Source organism: Salvelinus fontinalis, chromosome 39, assembly GCF_029448725.1.
Source record: "Salvelinus fontinalis isolate EN_2023a chromosome 39, ASM2944872v1, whole genome shotgun sequence".
In the NCBI taxonomy this organism is placed as follows: domain Eukaryota; kingdom Metazoa; phylum Chordata; class Actinopteri; order Salmoniformes; family Salmonidae; genus Salvelinus; species Salvelinus fontinalis.
The window spans coordinates 27,152,424-27,173,728 of NC_074703.1; the positions used below are offsets into that span (position 1 = coordinate 27,152,424).

Below are 21,305 nucleotides of genomic sequence, written 5' to 3' on the forward strand. Positions count from 1 at the left end.
GACAGGTGTAGATCCTCTCACACTTGCTGTAAAGTGACTTTTATAAAAGTTAAACTCATTATTTAAGTCTGTGATTTTTTTTGCCATGTCTTTGGAATAGAAAATAGCAAGAATGCTATTTGGTCTTTAGAATACAAAACGTGTATTTACATTAACATCGTTTAAAAAAAAAACAGGCAGCTATTAGCATAATATCCATCTACCTCATGTCAACAAACTGAGATTGGGAACTTTTCCAGCCAGACACTTTGCCTAGCTACTGTAACGATCGTTCACATCTTTGCATTCAGTAACAGCGACGCTGTGTCGACTATAAAGTCTAGAGTTTTAGTCATTTACCTTTGGGTTCAGCACCAGTTGCTGCTCATCAAAGTGCAGCAGAGCCACGGAGTTCGACTCGGAATTATTGACGAATATCTGCAGACACGGATACAGCGAGGTCCCCTTGCAGTCCGCCCCGCACGTGAACACGCACTCGAACATCTCCTCCGGTCTGAGCACAGACACCACGGTGCAGTTGGCCGGTTTGCTCTGCATGCTCTGTAGAGTTGGACTGAGCCAGCAGAACCCGAGGATAAAGAGGGACAGGATGCCACAGACGATGAGGAACAGTCCTAGTCGGATACTCTTATCCTCCGCCTCCGAGTACTCGTATGACACCCTCATTTTCGCCATTATGCTTCTCGTCGGTCTGAAAAGAGCTAGAAAGTGACGGAGAGGAGAGCTGGAGAGGGGCTTCTCTCTCTCTCTCTGCGCTGTGTTGCCCCAAACACTAGCAGCCTCCAGGAAAACGTCCCTCTCACTCAACCGGACTCCGCGGTCTCTCTTCTGTATGTTCTATTTCTTTCTCACTCCGGTGTCAACGAGGAGAACTTTGCGAAAGCGGAGCAGCTGAGGTCCAGCCTGTGCCTGCCCCCCTCCTCCCCTCGCTCGTATGCGCGTGATATCTACTTCACATCACAACGGTCCGTAGAGATGTGGATTTTGCTGAAAGGCTGGATGTTGCATCTGGGATTAGGTTCGGAGTGAACGCCCCTCCCTTGACTGGCGATCAGATGATGCGCTGCGGCGGTACCTCGCTGTCCCTGGCTCCGACATCCATCACTTCGCTGTGGAATACCGGGTCTACTGTTGCCCCTTTAGAGATGGAGACAGCTCTCTCTGCTCACGGTGCCAAGAGGACCAGCCCATATAGCCTGAGGCGAGGAGCTTTCTAGAGTTAAAAATAGGTATCTTCTGCTGACACCAATGTTACCAACTTCATTACGCTGATTGGACGGTATTGTTTTGACGCATCACTACAGGGTGCACCTGTTGACAGACTAGGCTAGCTAGTTACTGTTAACACGTTCAATAACACAAATCATGTCCTACGTCATTAAGCTTTGGACACATGATAACTTGGCTTGGCATACAAAAACAAAGCTTATAGTTGACCAATCAAAAAGCAAGCATTATACCATGCGAATTTTAACGTAATCAGCAGTGCCCGCCAACGGTTACGGTGGTGTTATGGTGCTCGGTGGCGTGCACGTGGCAGAAAAGCCTAAAGCTAGTCTGCATCTGTTCACTTCCTAGATGTACAGAATCATTTTGGGGTTTTCCTGAATAGCACATAGAAACATACACACACACAAAAACACACGCACATAGCGTTTTATCGTGAGGGCCATTAACCACGCGTGTCAACTCTGGTTTGTATCTTTTAAAGTCTTTAGACTTACCTCGCCGCCAGTCTCAATTGTTATATCGGCATATAGAGAGAGACGGCTGGACTGGGGAGGATAATATTTGAGCCCCAATTCCAGTGGCAATTTTAGCCTGTAGATCTTGGTGGGGCAAACTAAAACATTTTGGGTGGGATGCATGCCAGCAAAGCCACTACACAACACATCACTAAACAATACATTAATTGCACTATAACGGTGACAAACGGTGCCCACAAACTGTTAGGGCCTACATAAAGCTGTCCCAACAACAGTCCCAACACCTTACCACTGCTACACCTGGTTTTCAGCAGAGCCTTGTCTGGCAGCGAAACAGTTCATTCAGCCTATTTTACTGCCTTTTAAAAATACATAGCTGATATGGCTGACTTGCTTAAACAAATGTGGTTTCTACTGACAATTGAGATGTACAAACTATGGCATAAGGGGACGACAAGCGGATAAGAGGCAATCCGTAATTTCGATTAAGACATTAATGAGCGAGCGAGGACGGACGTAGTCAATATAACTATTTGTTCAGCTCTTTTGAAATGTACAGCGGCAGAATTCTGAACATGGGCCGTTTATTTATTTATTTATATGTGACACGTATTAATGACAAAATAACATGCAAAACAGGTAACCGCTGGGGCTCAAAACCCCATGCCCTGAATGACGGGCCGCCGCTGCCCAATTCCAATCTACATTCTACAGGGGCGGACTGGTCGTCTAGCATTTTTGGCAAATGGCTGATCCATTTTTTGAGCTATTTGGCATGCCTAAACTTGTTTTTTTTGTGTGTGCAAAATTATCATTATCTGGCTGATAATGGGCGCCTCAAGGAATAAAATGGTAGAAATGCCAGGGCCGATTTCTGGTCCCAGTCCGCCCCAGCCAATCTCTAGCTCTACTTTTCACACATGTCCAGTCTCATTGTCCTCCCTGATCTGTGGATGTAACAGAGGTGGTTTAGTAAACCACTCTCAGCTGATAACCTTGCCTGAGACCTGAAGAATTGTGTTAGCTCCCCCAAGCTAATGCCTAGACTTTATCCCAGCAGGCTAACACAGTCTTGTGATTACGCACGAGACCTGGATTCAAACCAAGTCAGGCATGTGAGGATAGACTTTTCCAGCCCAATTCTGATATTTTTTCTACTAATTGGTCTTTTGACCAATCATATCAGATCTTTTCACATCAGATTTTTTTCAGAACTGATCTGATTCTGATCGGTCAAAAGACCTATTACTGAAAAAATATCACAACTGGGCTGCCTGTGCGAACGCAGCCTAAGCAACACCCACAATTCTCATGGCCGGTGCATTGTATGTCTACATCATTACAGATGTAGGATCTTAATTTGAGCCAGTTTGCTACAGCAGTAAAATAATCCTGCAGCAACAGGAAATGTGTATTATTATGTGAATTATAACGATAGGGGGTTGATACATTCTTTGTAAAGGGAAAATCAAGTCTGAAATTACATACTTCAGAAGCCTTTTAAAATCTGAAATACACAACATTTTTTATTAAATCCTGCACGGCAGGAATGTTCTCCTGCAACAGGGTGATCAAATGAACATCCTGCATCTTTATAACATCTTCAGGGGTCATCGTGAACCTGCCAGACAGACAGATGATCTACACAGTTACACTGATGTCATTGGCTGAGAGGAGACAGCGGTCACCTTATCTGTTATATAGTGTGAGACTGCAGCTCTGTGGTGAGGACATGAGACTGATGTCATTTAGTCCATATTGATTATTCAGTACTCTTAAATCAGTCTAACTTGATGAACCATGATGGACATGATCACCACAGACTGAGTCTAACTTAACCACCATGGACATGATCACCACAGACTGAGTCTAACTTAACCACGATGGACATGATCACCACAGACTGAGTCTAACTTAACCACAATGGACATGATCACCACAGACTGAGTCTAACTTAACCACGATGGACATGATCACCACAGACTGAGTCTAACTTAACGACGATGGACATGACCACCACAGACTGAGTCTAACTTAACCACGATGGACATGATCACCACAGACTGAGTCTAACTTAACCACGATGGACATGATCACCACAGACTGAGTCTAACTTCACCACGATGGACATGATCACCACAGACTGAGTCTAACTTAACCACGATGGACATGATCACCACAGACTGAGTCTAACTTAACCACGATGGACATGATCACCACAGACTGAGTCTAACTTAACCATGATGGACATGATCACCACAGACTGAGTCTAACTTAACCACAATGGACATGATCACCACAGACTGAGTCTAACTTAACCACAATGGACATGATCACCACAGACTGAATCTAACTCAACCACGATGAACATGATCACCACAGACTGAGTCTAACTCAACCACGATGGACATGATCACCACAGACTGAGTCTAACTCAACCACGATGGACATGATCACCACAGACTGAGTCTAACTCAACCACGATGGACATGATCACCACAGACTGAGTCTAACTTAACCACGATGGACATGATCACCACAGACTGAGTCTAACTTAACCATGATGGACATGATCACCACAGACTGAGTCTAACTTAACCACAATGGACATGATCACCACAGACTGAGTCTAACTTAACCACAATGGACATGATCACCACAGACTGAATCTAACTCAACCACGATGAACATGATCACCACAGACTGAGTCTAACTCAACCACGATGGACATGATCACCACAGACTGAGTCTAACTCAACCACGATGGACATGATCACCACAGACTGAGTCTAACTCAACCACGATGGACATGATCACCACAGACTGAGTCTAACTTAACCACGATGGACATGATCACCACAGAGTGAACAATTCAAAAAAATATAGTGACAACTCAAAACATGAATCTTTATATTGAAATGTCATTATAAAGTTTCTATGTTGTTTATTTACACAAACAGGTAGAAAATACACCCCGAGAGCAAATGATTACAGGTAACAACAAGGACCAACTGAAGGAAGGGGAGGAGACGAGAGGCCAACAGAGCTTCCCTCATCAATACTATTGGACCTGTCCAGTATAATGTGAAATGGCAGCCTTGTGACCGAGCACAGAGAGAGGTGTGTTCCACGTGGCACCCTATTCCCTGTATAGTGCACTACTTTTGACCAGGGTCCATAAGGCTATATAGTGAATAGAGAGCCGTTTGGGACACAGACAGAGAAGTGCTGCAGTATTGATGGTCTGGCCAGTTGAAGGAACATATTGCAAATGAGCTTGCAACTATTTCCTGTTATTTAGGTCAGTATTTTCCCCTCCACAGCCTGCGCTCCAAGTTGAGGCCCTAGTCATTAACATCTATTAAAACAACCCAGTTGTCATAACTACTGGTGTTCTACATATCGCATCGGACAGCGTGTGTGTGTGTGTGTGTGTGGGTGTGGGTGTGGGTGTGTGTGGGTGTGGGTGTGAGTGTGTGTGTGTGTGTGTGTGTGGAGGGGGGGGGCTTGAAATAAAATGTTATTTGTCACTTGCTTGGTAAACAACCGGTGTGGACTTACAGTGAAATGCTTTCTAATGGGACCTTCCCAACAATACAGAGAGAAAGACAATAGAAATAACAAGGGTTACCAGTAGGAGTGGATGTGCACCAAGGGACAATACAGACAGCCCAGGTAGCCATTTGGTTAACTATTTATCTAGCTATTTAGCAGTCTTGTGGTTTGGGGATAGAAGCTGTTCAGGGTCCTGTTGGTTCCAGGCTTGGTGCATCGGTACCGTTTGCCGTGTGGTAGCAGAGAGAACAGTCTATGACCTGGGTGGCCTTCCTCTGACACCGCCTGGTATACAGGTCCTGGATGGCAGGAAGCTTGTTTAGGAGTCTTGTTTAGCGGTCTTGTTTAGGAGTCTTGTTTAGCGGTCTTGTTTAGCAGTCTTGTTTAGCAGTCTTGTTTAGCAGTCTTGTTTAGCAGTCTTGTTTAGCGGTCTTGTTTAGGAGTCTTGTTTAGGAGTCTTGTTTAGGAGTCTTGTTTAGGAGTCTTGTTTAGGAGTCTTGTTTAGGAGTCTTGTTTAGGAGTCTTGTTTAGCAGTCTTGTTTAGCAGTCTTGTTTAGCAGTTTTGTTTAGCAGTCTTGTTTAGCAGTCTTGTTTAGGAGTCTTGTGGTTTGGGGATAGAAGCTGTTCAGGGTCCTGTTGGTTCCAGACTTGGTGCATCGGTACCGTTTGCCGTGTGGTAGCAGAGAGAACAGTCTATGACCTGGGTGGCTGGAGTCTTTGGAAATGTTTTGGGCCTTCCTCTGACACCGCCTGGTATAGATGTCCTGGATGGAAGGGAGTTCGGCCCCGGCGTTGTACTGAGTCTTCCTCTGACACCGTCTGGTATAGACGTCCTGGATGGAAGGGAGTTCGGCCCCGGCGTTGTACTGGGCCTTCCTCTGACACCGTGTGGTATAGATGTCCTGGATGGAAGGGAGTTCTGCCCCGGCGTTGTACTGGGCCTTCCTCTGACACCGCCTGGTATAGATGTCCTGGATGGAAGGGAGTTCTGCCCCGGCGTTGTACTGGGCCTTCCTCTGACACCGCCTGGTATAGATGTCCTGGATGGACGGGAGTTCGGCCCCGGCGTTGTACTGGGCCTTCCTCTGACACCGTCTGGTATAGATGTCCTGGATGGAAGGGAGTTCTGCCCCGGCGTTGTACTGGGCCTTCCTCTGACACCGTCTGGTATAGATGTCCTGGATGGAAGGGAGTTCGGCCCCGGCGTTGTACTGGGCCTTCCTCTGACACCGCCTGGTATAGATGTCCTGGATGGAAGGGAGTTCGGCCCCGGCGTTGTACTGGGCCGTCCGCACTACCCTCTGTAGCACTTTGCGGTCGGATGTCAAGCAGTTGCCATACCAAGCGGCGATGCTCTCAACGGTGCAGCTGTAGAACTTGAGGATCTGAGGGGCCCATGCCAAATGGTTCCAGCCTCCTGAAGAGGAAGAGGTGTTGTCGTGTCCTCTTCACAACTGTGTCGATGTGTTTGGACCAGGATAGATCCTTAGTGATGTGGACACCGAGGAACGTGAAGCTCTCGACCCGCTCCACTACAGCCCTGACGATGTGAATTGGGTCCGATGGCCTTCCTCTTCACTTAGAAACACTGCACACTGGTACATGTCGGAATCTCTGGCTCCAAGACTAGAGATGTGAAGCTCAATGCGGCCCTCTCTCAGGCCCTCCCTCCTTAGCTGCACACGCCCTCTGGCACACGGCCTCGTGTTGGGGTCCCTCTACACCTTGGACCAGACTATACAGCTCCGTGGTTTAGAGTCGATGTAGGAACAGTGGATCTCTGAGTCAGAGTAGATGTCTTTGTTGGCAGGGCCGCTCCATTGTGACACCTCCATGGTTCTCTGCCAGGTACTTGACATGAGGGATGTTCACTAAAGAACGTCACATGACACACGGTCAGAGTAGAGATAAAACGTTAAGGTATTCGCATGTTCTCCTTCCTGTCGAGGTTGATTGTGGTTGACCATCAAAAAATGGTTCTTCAAAGAAAATATAAGAACAACCTGGGGAATAAAACAACGCAGACACAAATACCTGTCAGCACTCATTTTGTATGTACTTTTTGTAGACACTTATAACATATTTGGTAAATACTGTTCAATCAATGGGTTCCAAAGAACATACAAATGCCGTATCTTAATTTGATCATCCTGTTTGTGGCAGACCGCACAGCAAAAACTCCTGCCTACAAATATCCTTCATCATTTATGCAAGTTAACACTCCTTTTGCGCAATACCCATGGTGACACACATAATATATAAATGGTCACTTGTGGAATAAACACATAATATATAAATGGTGACTTGTGGAATACACACATAATATATAAATGGTAACTTGTGGAATAAACACATAATATATAAACGGTAACTTGTGGAATAGACATATAATGTATAAATGGTCACTTGTGGAATAAACACATAATAGACTGCTCAAAAAAATAAAGGGAACACTTAAACAACACAATGTAACTCCAAGTCAATCACACTTCTGTGAAATCAAACTGTCCACTTAGGAAGCAACACTGATTGACAATACATTTCACATGCTGTTGTGCAAATGGAATAGACAAAAGGTGGAAATTATAGGCAATTAGCAAGACACCCCCAATAAAGGAATGGTTCTGCAGGTGGTGACCACAGACCACTTCTCAGTTCCTATGTTTCCTGGCTGATGTTTTGGTCACTTTTGAATGCTGGCGGTGCTTTCACTCTAGTGGTAGCATGAGACGGAGTCTACAACCCACACAAGTGGCTCAGGTAGTGCAGCTCATCCAGGATGGCACATCAATGCGAGCTGTGGCAAGAAGGTTTGCTGTGTCTGTCAGCGTAGTGTCCAGAGCATGGAGGCGCTACCAGGAGACAGGCCAGTACATCAGGAGACGTGGAGGAGGCCGTAGGAGGGCAACAACCCACCAGCAGGACCGCTACCTCCGCCTTTGTGCAAGGAGGTGCACTGCCAGAGCCCTGCAAAATGACCTCCAGCAGGCCACAAATGTGCATGTCTCTGCTCAAACGGTCAGAAACAGACTCCATGAGGGTGGTATGAGGGCCTGACGTCCACAGGTGGGGGTTGTGCTTACAGCCCAACACTGTGCAGGACGTTTGGCATTTGCCTGAGAACACCAAGATTGGAAAATTCGCCACTGGCCAAAATCCCTGCTGCAGTGTGTGCAAACCTGGTCAAGAACTACAGGAAACGTATGATCTCTGTAATTGCAAACAAAGGTTTCTGTACCAAATATTAAGTTCTGCTTTTCTGATGTATCAAATACTTATGTCATGCAATAAAATGCAAATTAATTACTTAAAAATCATACAATGTGATTTTCTGGATTTTTGTTTTAGATTCCATCTCTCACGGTTGAAGTGTACCAATGATACAAATTACAGACCTCTACATGCTTTGTAAGTAGGAAAACCTGCAAAATTGGCAGTGTATCAAATACTTGTTCTCCCCACTGTGTATATATATATATATATATATATATATATATATACGTGTATATTTTAGGATATCTATATGTATATTTGACACTCACTTATCTAGAGGGGAATACATTGATGGTGAAGAGGAAAATAGAGGGTTAGTGGTTGAGGAAGGAGAGAAGGAGAGTAAAGGGGAAGGAGAGAAAGAAGGACAGTAAATGAAAGGCTTGGTGGGTGAGGAAGAGGATAGATGTATGGAGGAGAAAGGAAGGAGTGAAAGCTGTATGATGGAAGAGGAGATAAAGGACAGTAAATGAAAGGCTTGGTGGGTGAGGAAGAGGAAGAGGATAGATGGATGGAGGAGAAAGGAAGGAGTGAAAGCTATATGATGGAAGAGGAGATAAAGGACAGTAAATGGAAGGCTTGGCGGTTGAGCCTTAATTTGTCCTTAATTAGCCACATCTTTCAGTGGCTGGCTGAGACCTGTCCTCTTCTCCTGCTGCTGTGTCCCTAGAGCAGGGTTCCCCAACTGGCCCCGCGGGTGGTTCTCCTCCTGCTGTGTCCCTAGAGGAAGGTTCCCCAACTGGGCCCGCGGGTGGTTCTCCTGCTGCTGTGTCCCTAGAGGAGGGTTCCCCAACTGGGCCCGCGGGTGGTTCTCCTGCTGCTGTGTCCCTAGAGGAGGGTTCCCCAACTGGGCCCGCGGGTGGTTCTCCTGCTGCTGTGTCCCTAGAGGAGGGTTCCCCAACTGGCCCCGCGGGTGGTTCTCCTGCTGCTGTGTCCCTAGAGCAGGGTTCCCCAACTGGCCCCGCGGGTGGTTCTCCTCCTGCTGTGTCCCTAGAGGAGGGTTCCCCAACTGGCCCGCGGGTGGTTCTCCTGCTGCTGTGTCCCTAGAGCAGGGTTCCCCAACTGGCCCGCGGGTGGTTCTCCTGCTGCTGTGTCCCTAAAGCAGGGTTCCCCAACTGGTCCAATTGGGCCAGCGGGTGGTTCTCCTGCTGCTGTGTCCCTAGAGCAGGGTTCCCCAACTGGCCCCGCGGGTGGTTCTCCTGCTGCTGTGTCCCTAAAGCAGGGTTCCCCAACTGGGCCGCGGGTGGTTCTCCTGCTGCTGTGTCCCTAGAGCAGGGTTCCCCAACTGGTCCAATTGGGCCAGCGGGTGATTTTATTTGGCCCCTTAAGTTTAGTGGGCAAAAAAACAAATGTAATTGTTGGACATAAAAGAGTAAAAACCCCATGGGGTTTCATCACATCCTCTCACAGTTTAAGAGATGGAGACAGATTGAGTCTCACACCATCTGCCATATGTTTATTGTTTTTAATATTTTATCTTGACTACTTTTATGAAAGGGTTTTTAGTATTTTTATGGGGCTCACCTTGGCTCTGGTATGAAAGGCTACAACTCAAACCATGACATACAAGGTTCTGGGGAAAGTTTATCGTCTTTGCTCTCTGTAAAATCCAACAATTCCAAACCGTTTAGTTTCATTTCGGCCTTGGCTGCATTTCCAGGTGATATATCTTTTGGAAAGGAATGGGTTTTGCTATACGAACCCAAGAGATCGTCTCCTTGGCTATTCTTTTTGTGGTAATGGTAGAATTCTTTGCAGCTTCCATACTGTAACAGGAGTTCATTTCCTCAGGTGAGGATGTTTCCTCGGCGCCCAGCTGTGTTGATTATGAGAGTATACCATATATTGACTGGTGAGTATTAACCAGCTGTGTAGATTCTGAGAGTATACCATATATTGACTGGTGAGTATTAACCAGCTGTGTTGATTCTGAGAGTATACCATATATTGACTGGTGAGTATTAACCAGCTGTGTTGATTATGAGAGTATACCATATATTGACTGGTGAGTATTAACTAGCTGTGTTGATTATGAGAGTATACCATATATTGACTGGTGAGTATTAACTAGCTGTGTTGATTATGAGAGTATACCATATATTGACTGGTGAGTATTAACTAGCTGTGTTGATTATGAGAGTATACCATATATTGACTGGTGAGTATTAACTAGCTGTGTTGATTATGAGAGTATACCATATATTGACTGGTGAGTATTAACCAGCTGTGTTGATTATGAGAGTATACCATATATTGACTGGTGAGTATTAACTAGCTGTGTTGATTATGAGAGTATACCATATATTGACTGGTGAGTATTAACCAGCTGTGTTGATTATGAGTATACCATATATTGACCTGTGAGTATTAACCAGCTGTGTAGATTCTGAGAGTATACCATATATTGACTGGTGAGTATTAACCAGCTGTGTTGAGTCTGAGAGTATACCATATATTGACTGGTGAGTATTAACCAGCTGTGTTGAGTCTGAGAGTATACCATATATTGACTGGTGAGTATTAACCAGCTGTGTTGAGTCTGAGAGTATACCATATATATATATATATTTTAATTTTTTTTATAATTTTACCCCCTTTTCGCCCAAATTTTCGTGGTATCCAAACGCTAGTAATTACTATCTTGTCTCATCGCTACAACTCCCGTACGGGCTCGGGAGAGACGAAGGTCGAAAGTCATGCGTCCTCAGAAACACAACCCAACCAAGCCGCACTGCTTCTTTAACACAGCGCGCCTCCAACCCGGAAGCCAGCCGCACCAATGTGTCGGAGGAAACACCATGCACCTGGCCCCCTTGGTTAGCGCGCACTGCGCCCGGCCCGCCACAGGAGTCGCTGGAGAGCGATGAGACAAGGATATCCCTACCGGTCAAACCCTCCCTAACCCGGACGACGCTAGGCCAATTGTGCGTCGCCCCACGGACTTCCCGGTCGCGGCCGGCTGCGACAGAGCCTGGGCACGAACCCAGAGACTCTGGTGGCGAGAGTATACCATATATTGACTGGTGAGTATTAACCAGCTGTGTTGATTATGAGTATACCATATATTGACCTGTGAGTATTAACCAGCTGTGTTGATTCTGAGAGTATACCATATATTGACTGGTGAGTATTAACCAGCTGTGTTGATTCTGAGAGTTTACCATATATTGACTGGTGAGTAGAGTTTCTAAATTCTGTCAACTTTCCCAACATTTCCAGGTTTTCTAGATATCCAGGTTGGAAGATTCCAGAAATAAAACAGGCGATCCAGAATCCTCCAACCAGGATTTCTGGAAAAACCTGACAGAGTTTTGCTGCTTTACTGCACTGAGGAAAGGTGTGATTTTTCTGCCCACTAAATCAAACGTTGACCACAAGGTGGCGCCACATACCACAACAAATAATAATAATTCATTTACACTGGATGATTGTATGCAGTGGATCAATACATTCTCATAAAGGACCGCTATGTGTGAGATATTATCAAATCATTACTACTGGCATGGATGGGTGAGCCATCTGTACTGAGGTAGTATGTGGAAAAGATGCAGAGAATCAAAAGTAGAAATCAAAGAATATTTCTGATAATTCAATTGAGACCATAAACACACACAGCGCCACACGCACAGACTCACACAGAGCCAGACACACAGCGCCACACGCAGACACTCACAGCACCAGACACGCCACAGACAGACTCACAGCGCCACAGACAGACTCACAGACTCACACAGAGCCAGACTCACAACGCCACAGACAGACTCACACAGAGCCAGACTCACAACGCCACAGACAGACAGACTCACACAGAGCCAGACTCACAGCGCCACACGCAGACACTCACACAGAGCCAGACACGCCACAGACACAGCGCAGCAGAAATCAACCCCCCACTCCGCATCATACAGGAGAAAGCCTTTCTACTTTATTAAAGAGAAGCTTTTTTCCAGAACGGGATCAGAAAATACAATACTGTTTTTTCATATTATTTTTATTTATTGTGTTTTTCTTTTCCTATGAAATGCTGCTGTTGAACAGTGAAGGGCTTCAGTCCTCATCTTCCTCCAATCGCATCCCTCCAAAACCACCATCACATGGGTACGGGTGTTCTTATTGGCTCACTGAGAATGTATCTGGCCCTTGTTTGTAGTGGTTGATGTTCTTCGTTGTTTAATTGAAAGTGTTTCAGGGCGTGAGGCATGGCCCCCTGTCCTGACCAGTTATTGTCGTCCTCTATCCACCGGCTCCAGTACGGTTTTAATCCAGGTTATTGTTATTGTTGACAGGCACGGTCCCCAGAACAGTCCCGTTTTATCCACGTCGTACGGTACGTCCACTATTGCACCGCTCCGTGCTCACCTCCTAAAAACGAGGTACAGCCGGGCGACAGTCTTGTTTTTATTTATTTTTAATCTTCTCCAAAATAGATGTCATATATATAATATATACACATCGAACATACATATCTTTAGTCATGTGTAACCTGTAAGCCCCCCGTCTCCCAAAAAAATGGAAAAACATGATGTACTTTTATTACAAAATTGTAACAAAGACTTGGACAGTTCTTTCTCCTGTTCATCCCTGGAAGGAGGATGAGTCTCAGTGAATGTGGACAGCTGGAGGTTGTCTGTCACTGATTGGTGGATCATTCTTGTAGGCAGAAAAGGGGCGGAGAAATGGTGGGTGGAAAGGGAGCGAATGAGGGAATTAACTGAAGTTTTAAAAAACGTATGTGTTTGAGAGTTACCGATATGTCCAAGCTGAACTATTCTGGGTCTCGTCTTCACATATGAACAAATACACAAACATCTTTTGTGTTCTTTTATTACGAAATAGATCTACAATACGAACATTGCATTTTCTCCTGGCCTCTTGTCTGTCTGTCAGTCTGTCGGTGGGTTTTCCCCTCTGCTGGAGTAACATCGTGTTGAGGTTTTATCTGCATGTCACTGTGTTTCTCTGAACACTTCTGTTGGATAACGACAGATCAACCTGGTTCTGTCAGAGAGGGTGTGTGTGTATTATGTCATGGTGCTTCGTGACCAATGGGAAGGTCTGAAGAATGAGGCGTAAACAAAAAGTTGTGAATGTTTTCAAAATGACAACCAACCAAAACAAAAAAGGGAAAAGGTCAGGAAAAAGATGAAAAAGAAAAAAAAATGTTTAAAAAGAGAAACCAGCGTTTCATTGGGCGACACACCATTCATTTCGGGGAAGAAGGACCTGCTCGGAGCCAAAATGGTCACCGGGTTTCCCTTCATTTGGCCTAAAGTCAATTTGCCAGATGGTCGATCGTCGAGGAATAAAAAGCAGGATGCCTGAGCCAGCCACACCGGCATTCGCTGTCTGTCTGCTGTGAGTACCCAGGGCCAGGGACCAGAACTCAAACCAGGTCTAGGATCCCATGGTGGACTGAGAACGAGGGGAAGGAAGTCTCTCAGAAGGCTTGCTGAGCTGGGTTGTAGTTGAAGGTGGATGGCACGTGGGGTCTCTCCTCTAGCTTCTCGTATTCCAGATGAAACTCCTAGAAAGGGAGAAACTAGGATTTTAGGGACAGCAGTGGATAACGGCAGTGTTTCAGCTGAAGCAGAGGATAACGGCAGTATTCAGCTGAAGCAGAGGATAACGGCAGTGTTTCAGAGGATAACGGCAGTGTTTCAGTGGATAACGGCAGTGTTTCAGCTGAAGCAGAGGATAACGGCAGTGTTTCAGCTGAAGCAGAGGATAACGGCAGTGTTTCAGTGGATAACGGCAGTGTTTCAGTGGATAACGGCAGTGTTTCAGCTGAAGCAGTGGATAACGGCAGTGTTTCAGCTGAAGCAGAGGATAACGGCAGTGTTTCAGTGGATAACGGCAGTGTTTCAGAGGATAACGGCAGTGTTTCAGCTGAAGCAGAGGATAACGGCAGTGTTTCAGCTGAAGCAGCGGATAACGGCAGTGTTTCAGAGGATAACGGCAGTATTCAGCTGCAGCAGAGGATAACGGCAGTGTTTCAGCTGAAGCAGAGGATAACGGCAGTGTTTCAGCGGATAACGGCAGTGTTTCAGCTGAAGCAGAGGATAACGGCAGTGTTTCAGCTGAAGCAGAGGATAACGGCAGTGTTTCAGCTGAAGCAGAGGATAACGGCAGTGTTTCAGCGGATAACGGCAGTGTTTCAGCTGAAGCAGTGGATAACGGCAGTGTTTCAGCGGATAACGGCAGTGTTTCAGCGGATAACGGCAGTGTTTCAGTGGATAACGGCAGTGTTTCAGCTGAAGCAGAGGATAACGGCAGTGTTTCAGCTGAAGCAGTGGATAACGGCAGTGTTTCAGCTGAAGCAGAGGATAACGGCAGTGTTTCAGCTGAAGCAGAGGATAACGGCAGTGTTTCAGAGGATAACGGCAGTGTTTCAGCTGAAGCAGAGGATAACGGCAGTGTTTCAGTGGATAACGGCAGTGTTTCAGCTGAAGCAGTGGATAACGGCAGTGTTCAGCTGAAGCAGAGGATAACGGCAGTGTTTCAGCTGAAGCAGTGGATAACGGCAGTGTTTCAGAGGATAACGGCAGTGTTTCAGCTGAAGCAGTGGATAACGGCAGTGTTCAGCTGAAGCAGAGGATAACGGCAGTGTTTCAGTGGATAACGGCAGTGTTTCAGCTGAAGCAGTGGATAACGGCAGTGTTCAGCTGAAGCAGAGGATAACGGCAGTGTTTCAGCTGAAGCAGAGGATAACGGCAGTGTTTCAGCTGAAGCAGTGGATAACGGCAGTGTTCAGCTGAAGCAGAGGATAACGGCAGTGTTTCAGTGGATAACGGCAGTGTTTCAGCTGAAGCAGTGGATAACGGCAGTGTTCAGCTGAAGCAGAGGATAACGGCAGTGTTTCAGCTGAAGCAGAGGATAACGGCAGTGTTTCAGTGGATAACGGCAGTGTTTCAGCGGATAACGGCAGTGTTTCAGTGGATAACGGCAGTGTTTCAGCTGAAGCAGTGGATAACGGCAGTGTTTCAGTGGATAACGGCAGTGTTTCAGCTGAAGCAGAGGATAACGGCAGTGTTTCAGCTGAAGCAGAGGATAACGGCAGTGTTTCAGCTGAAGCAGTGGATAACGGCAGTGTTTCAGCTGAAGCAGTGGATAACGGCAGTGTTTCAGTGGATAACGGCAGTGTTTCAGTGGATAACGGCAGTGTTTCAGCTGAAGCAGAGGATAACGGCAGTGTTTCAGTGGATAACGGCAGTGTTTCAGCTGAAGCAGTGGATAACGGCAGTGTTTCAGTGGATAACGGCAGTGTTTCAGCTGCAGCAGTGGATAACGGCAGTGTTTCAGTGGATAACGGCAGTGTTTCAGCTGAAGCAGAGGATAACGGCAGTGTTTCAGCTGAAGCAGTGGATAACGGCAGTGTTTCAGCTGAAGCAGAGGATAACGGCAGTGTTTCAGTGGATAACGGCAGTGTTTCAGCTGAAGCAGAGGATAACGGCAGTGTTTCAGCTGAAGCAGAGGATAACGGCAGTGTTTCAGCTGAAGCAGAGGATAACGGCAGTGTTTCAGTGGATAACGGCATTGTTTCAGCTGAAGCAGAGGATAACGGCAGTGTTTCAGTGGATAACGGCAGTGTTTCAGCTGAAGCAGTGGATAACGGCAGTATTTCAGCTGAAGCAGAGGATAACGGCAGTATTCAGCTGAAGCAGTGGATGATGGCAGTTTTCAGCTGAAGCAGTGGATAACAATATTTCTGAATCCTAGTTGTAACTACAATGCATTGGGAAAGTATTCAGGCCCCTTCCCTTTTTCCACATCATGTTACAGCCTTATTCTAAAATGGATTGAATTGTTTCCCCCCCCCCAACAATCTACACACAATACCCCATAAAGACATCACAATACCCCATAATGACATCACAATACCCCATAATGACATCACAATACCCCATAAAGACATCACAATACCCCATAATGACATCACAATACCCCATAACGACATCACAATACCCCATAACGACATCACAATACCCCATAACGACATCACAATACCCCATAAAGACATCACAATACCCCATAATGACAAAGCGAAAACAGGGTATTTTTTTGTTGTTGAATGTATTAAAGATTTTAAAAATCTGAAATAGCTTATTTACATTAGTATTCAGACTCTTTGTTATGAGACTGGAAATTGAGCTCCAGTGCATCCTGTTTCCATTGATCATCCTTGAGATGTTTCTACAACTTGGACATGATTTGGAAAGGCACACACCGGTCTACATAAAAGGTCCCACAGTTCACGTCAGAGCAAAAACCAAGCCATGAGATCTAAGGAATTGTCCGTAGAGCTCAGAGACAGGATTGTGTCGAGGCACAGACCTGGGGAAGGGTACCAGAAAATGTCTGCAGCATTGAAGCTCCCCAAGAATAGTGGGCTCCATCATTCTTAAATGGAAGAAGTTTGTAACCACCTAGACTCTTCCTAGAGCTGTCTGCCAGGACAAACTGAGCAATCAGAGGAGAAGGGCCTTGGTCAGGGAGGTGACCAAGAACCCGAGAAGAATGGGAGAAACTCCTCAAATACAGGTGTGCCAAACTTACCCATGAAAACTCAAGGCTGTAATCGCTGCCAAAGGTGCTTCAACAAAGTACTGAGTAAAGGGTCTGAATACTTATATAAATGTTATATTTCTGTATTTAAAAAAAAATTATACATATGCAAAAATAAAATAAAAACAGTTTTTGCTTTTCATTATGGGGTTGAGTGTATAGAAAAAAAATGTGGAAAAAGTCAAGGTCTGAATAGTTTCTGAATGCACTGTAACTACGGTAACAAGCCTGTGTCCTTCACCTTGGCTACTTTCCTCCAGTTAAGACAATCAAAGAAGTAGTAGGTGCCTCTCTCATAGGCGTTGGTCTTCAGAGTGGGCTCCATGCCCGGCGCCCGCGTGATCCACACACGCTCCTCCTTGTGGTACCGCCAGTCCCGGTTGAAGCTGAGGTTACAGGTCACACAAGTTAAGGGTCAAATGTTAGGGCACAGCATTGTATACGGTAGTAACATTTGCTTATAAGACTTGAAAGACAAACTACATTAAGTAGAAGTGGAAGGGGACCCTGACTACATAGAGGTGACAGAAGGGGACCCTGACTACATAGAGGCGACAGAAGGAGACCCTGACTACATAGAGGCGGCGGAAGGGGACCCTGACTACATAGAGGCGGCAGAAGGGGACCCTGACTACATAGAGGAGGCAGAAGGGGACCCTGACTACATAGAGGCGGCAGAAGGGGACCCTGACTACATAGAGGAGGCAGAAGGGGACCCTGACTACATAGAGGCGGCGGAAGGGGACCCTGACTACATAGAGGAGGCGGAAGGGGACCCTGACTACATAGAGGCGGCGGAAGGGGACCTGACTACATAGAGGTGGCAGAAGGGGACCCTGACTACATAGAGGCGGCGGAAGGGGACCCTGACTACATAGAGGAGGCGGAAGGGGACCCTGACTACATAGAGGCGGCAGAAGGGGACCTGACTACATAGAGGCGGCAGAAGGGGACCCTGACTACATAGAGGCGGCGGAAGGGGACCCTGACTACATAGAGGCGGCAGAAGGGGACCCTGACTACATAGAGGCGGCGGAAGGGGACCCTGACTACATAGAGGAGGCAGAAGGGGACCCTGACTACATAGAGGAGGCAGAAGGGGACCTGACTACATAGAGGAGGCAGAAGGGGACCTGACTACATAGAGGTGGCAGAAGGGGACCCTGACTACATAGAGGTGACAGAAGGGGACCCTGACTACATAGAGGCGACAGAAGGGGACCTGACTACATAGAGGCGGCGGAAGGGGACCCTGACTACATAGAGGAGGCAGAAGGGGACCTGACTACATAGAGGTGGCGGAAGGGGACCCTGACTACATAGAGGAGGCAGAAGGGGACCTGACTACATAGAGGTGGCAGAAGGGGACCCTGACTACATAGAGGTGACAGAAGGGGACCCTGACTACATAGAGGCGACAGAAGGGGACCTGACTACATAGAGGCGGCGGAAGGGGACCCTGACTACATAGAGGCGGCGGAAAGGGACCCTGACTACATAGAGGTGACAGAAGGGGACCCTGACTACATAGAGGTGACAGAAGGGGACCCTGACTACATAGAGGTGACAGAAGGGGACCCTGACTACATAGAGGCGACAGAAGGGGACCTGACTACATAGAGGCGGCGGAAGGGGACCCTGACTACATAGAGGCGGCGGAAAGGGACCCTGACTACATAGAGGCGGCGGAAGGGGACCCTGACTACATAGAGGTGACAGAAGGGGACCCTGACTACATAGAGGCGGCAGAAGGGGACCCTGACTACATAGAGGTGGCATAGGGGCCTGACTACATAGAGGCGGCAGAAGGGGACCCTGACTACATAGAGGCGACAGAAGGGGACCCTGACTACATAGAGGCGACAGAAGGGGACCCTGACTACATAGAGGTGACAGAAGGGGACCCTGACTACATAGAGGCGACAGAAGGGGACCCTGACTACATAGAGGCGGCGGAAGGGGACCCTGACTACATAGAGGCGGCGGAAGGGGACCCTGACTACATAGAGGTGGCAGAAGGGGACCCTGACTACATAGAGGCGGCAGAAGGGGACCCTGACTACATAGAGGCGGCGGAAGGGGACCCTGACTACATAGAGGCGGCAGAAGGGGACCCTGACTACATAGAGGCGGCAGAAGGGGACCCTGACTACATAGAGGCGGCAGAAGGGGACCCTGACTACATAGAGGAGGCAGAAGGGGACCCTGACTACATAGAGGCGGCAGAAGGGGACCCTGACTACATAGAGGCGGCGGAAGGGGACCCTGACTACATAGAGGCGGCAGAAGGGGACCCTGACTACATAGAGGAGGCAGAAGGGGACCCTGACTACATAGAGGAGGCAGAAGGGGACCCTGACTACATAGAGGAGGCAGAAGGGGACCCTGACTACATAGAGGCGGCAGAAGGGGACCCTGACTACATAGAGGCGGCAGAAGGGGACCCTGACTACATAGAGGAGGCAGAAGGGGACCCTGACTACATAGAGGAGGCAGAAGGGGGCCCTGACTACATAGAGGAGGCAGAAGGGGACCCTGACTACATAGAGGAGGCAGAAGGGGACCCTGACTACATAGAGGTATTTCTGCTTCATGTTCCATGTCAGTACCACTAAAACCCAGAGGAGGGCGCTTGTTCACAAGAAAAGGTGAGTAAAAGAAACACCTCACCAAGCCTGTAACCATAGCAGACACTAGCTAGCCTAGCTGAGGAGCAGCCTTCACAGTGTGTCTGTATACGTACAGCTCTACTGCAGCCAGCAGCTGGAGGAGGTCTCCTCCGTTCATGTAGTAAAGATAAAACAGCAGGTCCTCTCCATACCGAGACAGTTTTATTGCAGCAAGCTGGAAGGAGAGAGAGAGAGAGAGAGAGAGAAGAGAAGGGTGGAGGGGGAGAGAGAGAGGAGAGAAGGGTGGAGGGGGAGAGAGAGAGGAGAGAAGGGTGGAGGGGGAGAGAGAGAGGAGAGAAGGGTGGAGGGGGAGAGAGAGAGGAGAGAAGGGTGGAGGGGGAGAGAGAGGAGAGAAGGGTGGAGGGGGAGAGAGGAGAGAAGAGAAGGGTGGAGGGGGAGAGAAGAGAAGGGTGGAGGGGGAGAGAAAAGAAGGGTGGAGGGGGAGAGAAGAGAGGGGTGGAGGGGGAGAGAAGAGAGAAGGGTAGAGGGGGGAAAGAGGAAAAGGGGGGAGGGAAAGAGGAAATAGGGGGAGGGAGAGAAAGAGGAAAAAGGGGGAGGGAGAGCGAGGGGGAGAGAGAGAGGGGGACAACAGGTTATTGATCTATTCAGCTTCCAGCCCTCTGGCACCATCAACAGAAGCTAACCGTGCCGTTCTCATCACAACCATGCTGGATAAAAAGAGGCTTCAACTCTCACAGTGGACAGAGCAGTTACAACAACCCATGTGTGGTGTTGCTAGTGCACCCAAACAGAGGGGACAATAATACGAGGGCCAAAACAACAAGGTTACATTGAGCTGGTACTTTGACCATCCTTAATGACCAACTTAGATGAAGGTCTGATAACATGATGTGTTTAGAGTGGACTGGTGTATCAGTGACTTGGTGCTAGATCAGAATGGACCGTGTTCAGGAGACTGTCTGCTTGGAGGGAAACCTAGTCATTTAACCCAACCCCTCTGAATCAGAGAGGTGCCGGGGGGGCTGCCGTAAGGGTGAATGGTGGCGTGTTGTGGCCATGTTGGCCAACAGCAACCCAACCCTGGGTGTGTTTATTCTGTGTCTGAGGTACATACCTTGTCCCTTATGTGAATGTTGGTTAAATACTCCGATGGAACATGGAAGTCTGGAAGCAGAGAGAGAAGTGGTTAGAGAGAACCAGACGGGGAAATTGGCAGAATCTATCCCACCTCCAGAGCACTCTGGCTGGGTAGGATACGTACCGATGTCCTGGGGTCGACACGGTGCTGACGCCCAGGGAGATGCAAACTTGGGGTACAGGTTTCTGAAGGACAAGAAAGTGGTCATGTTGATACTATCAGATTATGTTGTTGCCATGTTAACAGGTTACAATGGCGTCTCATTCTTTTCCTTTTTAGATAATTTTTTTAAATGCCAGAATTGTACATAATAGCAGCCTGCTGTCCAGCGAGTGTTTTTCAGGAGACGATAGCAGAGACCCGCTGCCTGCTACGGCTCTCAGGCTGTCAGGATGAGACAGAACACGTAGCAGGACGACTGATTAGTAAAGGCTCATCTTC

General features: G+C 47.5%; 2 protein-coding genes across 2 annotated transcripts in view; both read right to left on the minus strand.

The window, feature by feature from the left end:
- Positions 1-173: 173 nt before the first annotated feature.
- Positions 174-1,364, minus strand: LOC129838773 (calcium-activated potassium channel subunit beta-4-like). The gene has a single exon (XM_055905942.1). The coding sequence runs from the start codon at positions 673-675 to the stop codon at positions 328-330; it is 348 nt and encodes a 115-aa protein (XP_055761917.1). The 5' UTR covers positions 676-1,364; the 3' UTR covers positions 174-327.
- An 11,073-nt stretch (positions 1,365-12,437) lies between these two features.
- Positions 12,438-21,305, minus strand: part of LOC129838848 (CCR4-NOT transcription complex subunit 2-like) — a gene marked incomplete in the record, with an annotated part of 95,708 nt that continues 86,840 nt past the window's right edge. The window contains 5 exon segments of the mRNA XM_055906072.1: positions 12,438-14,058; positions 17,338-17,482; positions 19,840-19,940; positions 20,841-20,890; positions 20,988-21,049. Coding sequence (XP_055762047.1) covers positions 13,972-14,058; positions 17,338-17,482; positions 19,840-19,940; positions 20,841-20,890; positions 20,988-21,049 — 445 coding nt within the window.

What these genes read in the sequence shown, in the direction of transcription:
- LOC129838773 (XM_055905942.1), bottom strand. Translation starts at nt 675, where the DNA reads ATGGCGAAAATGAGGGTGTCATACGAGTACTCGGAGGCGGAGGATAAG.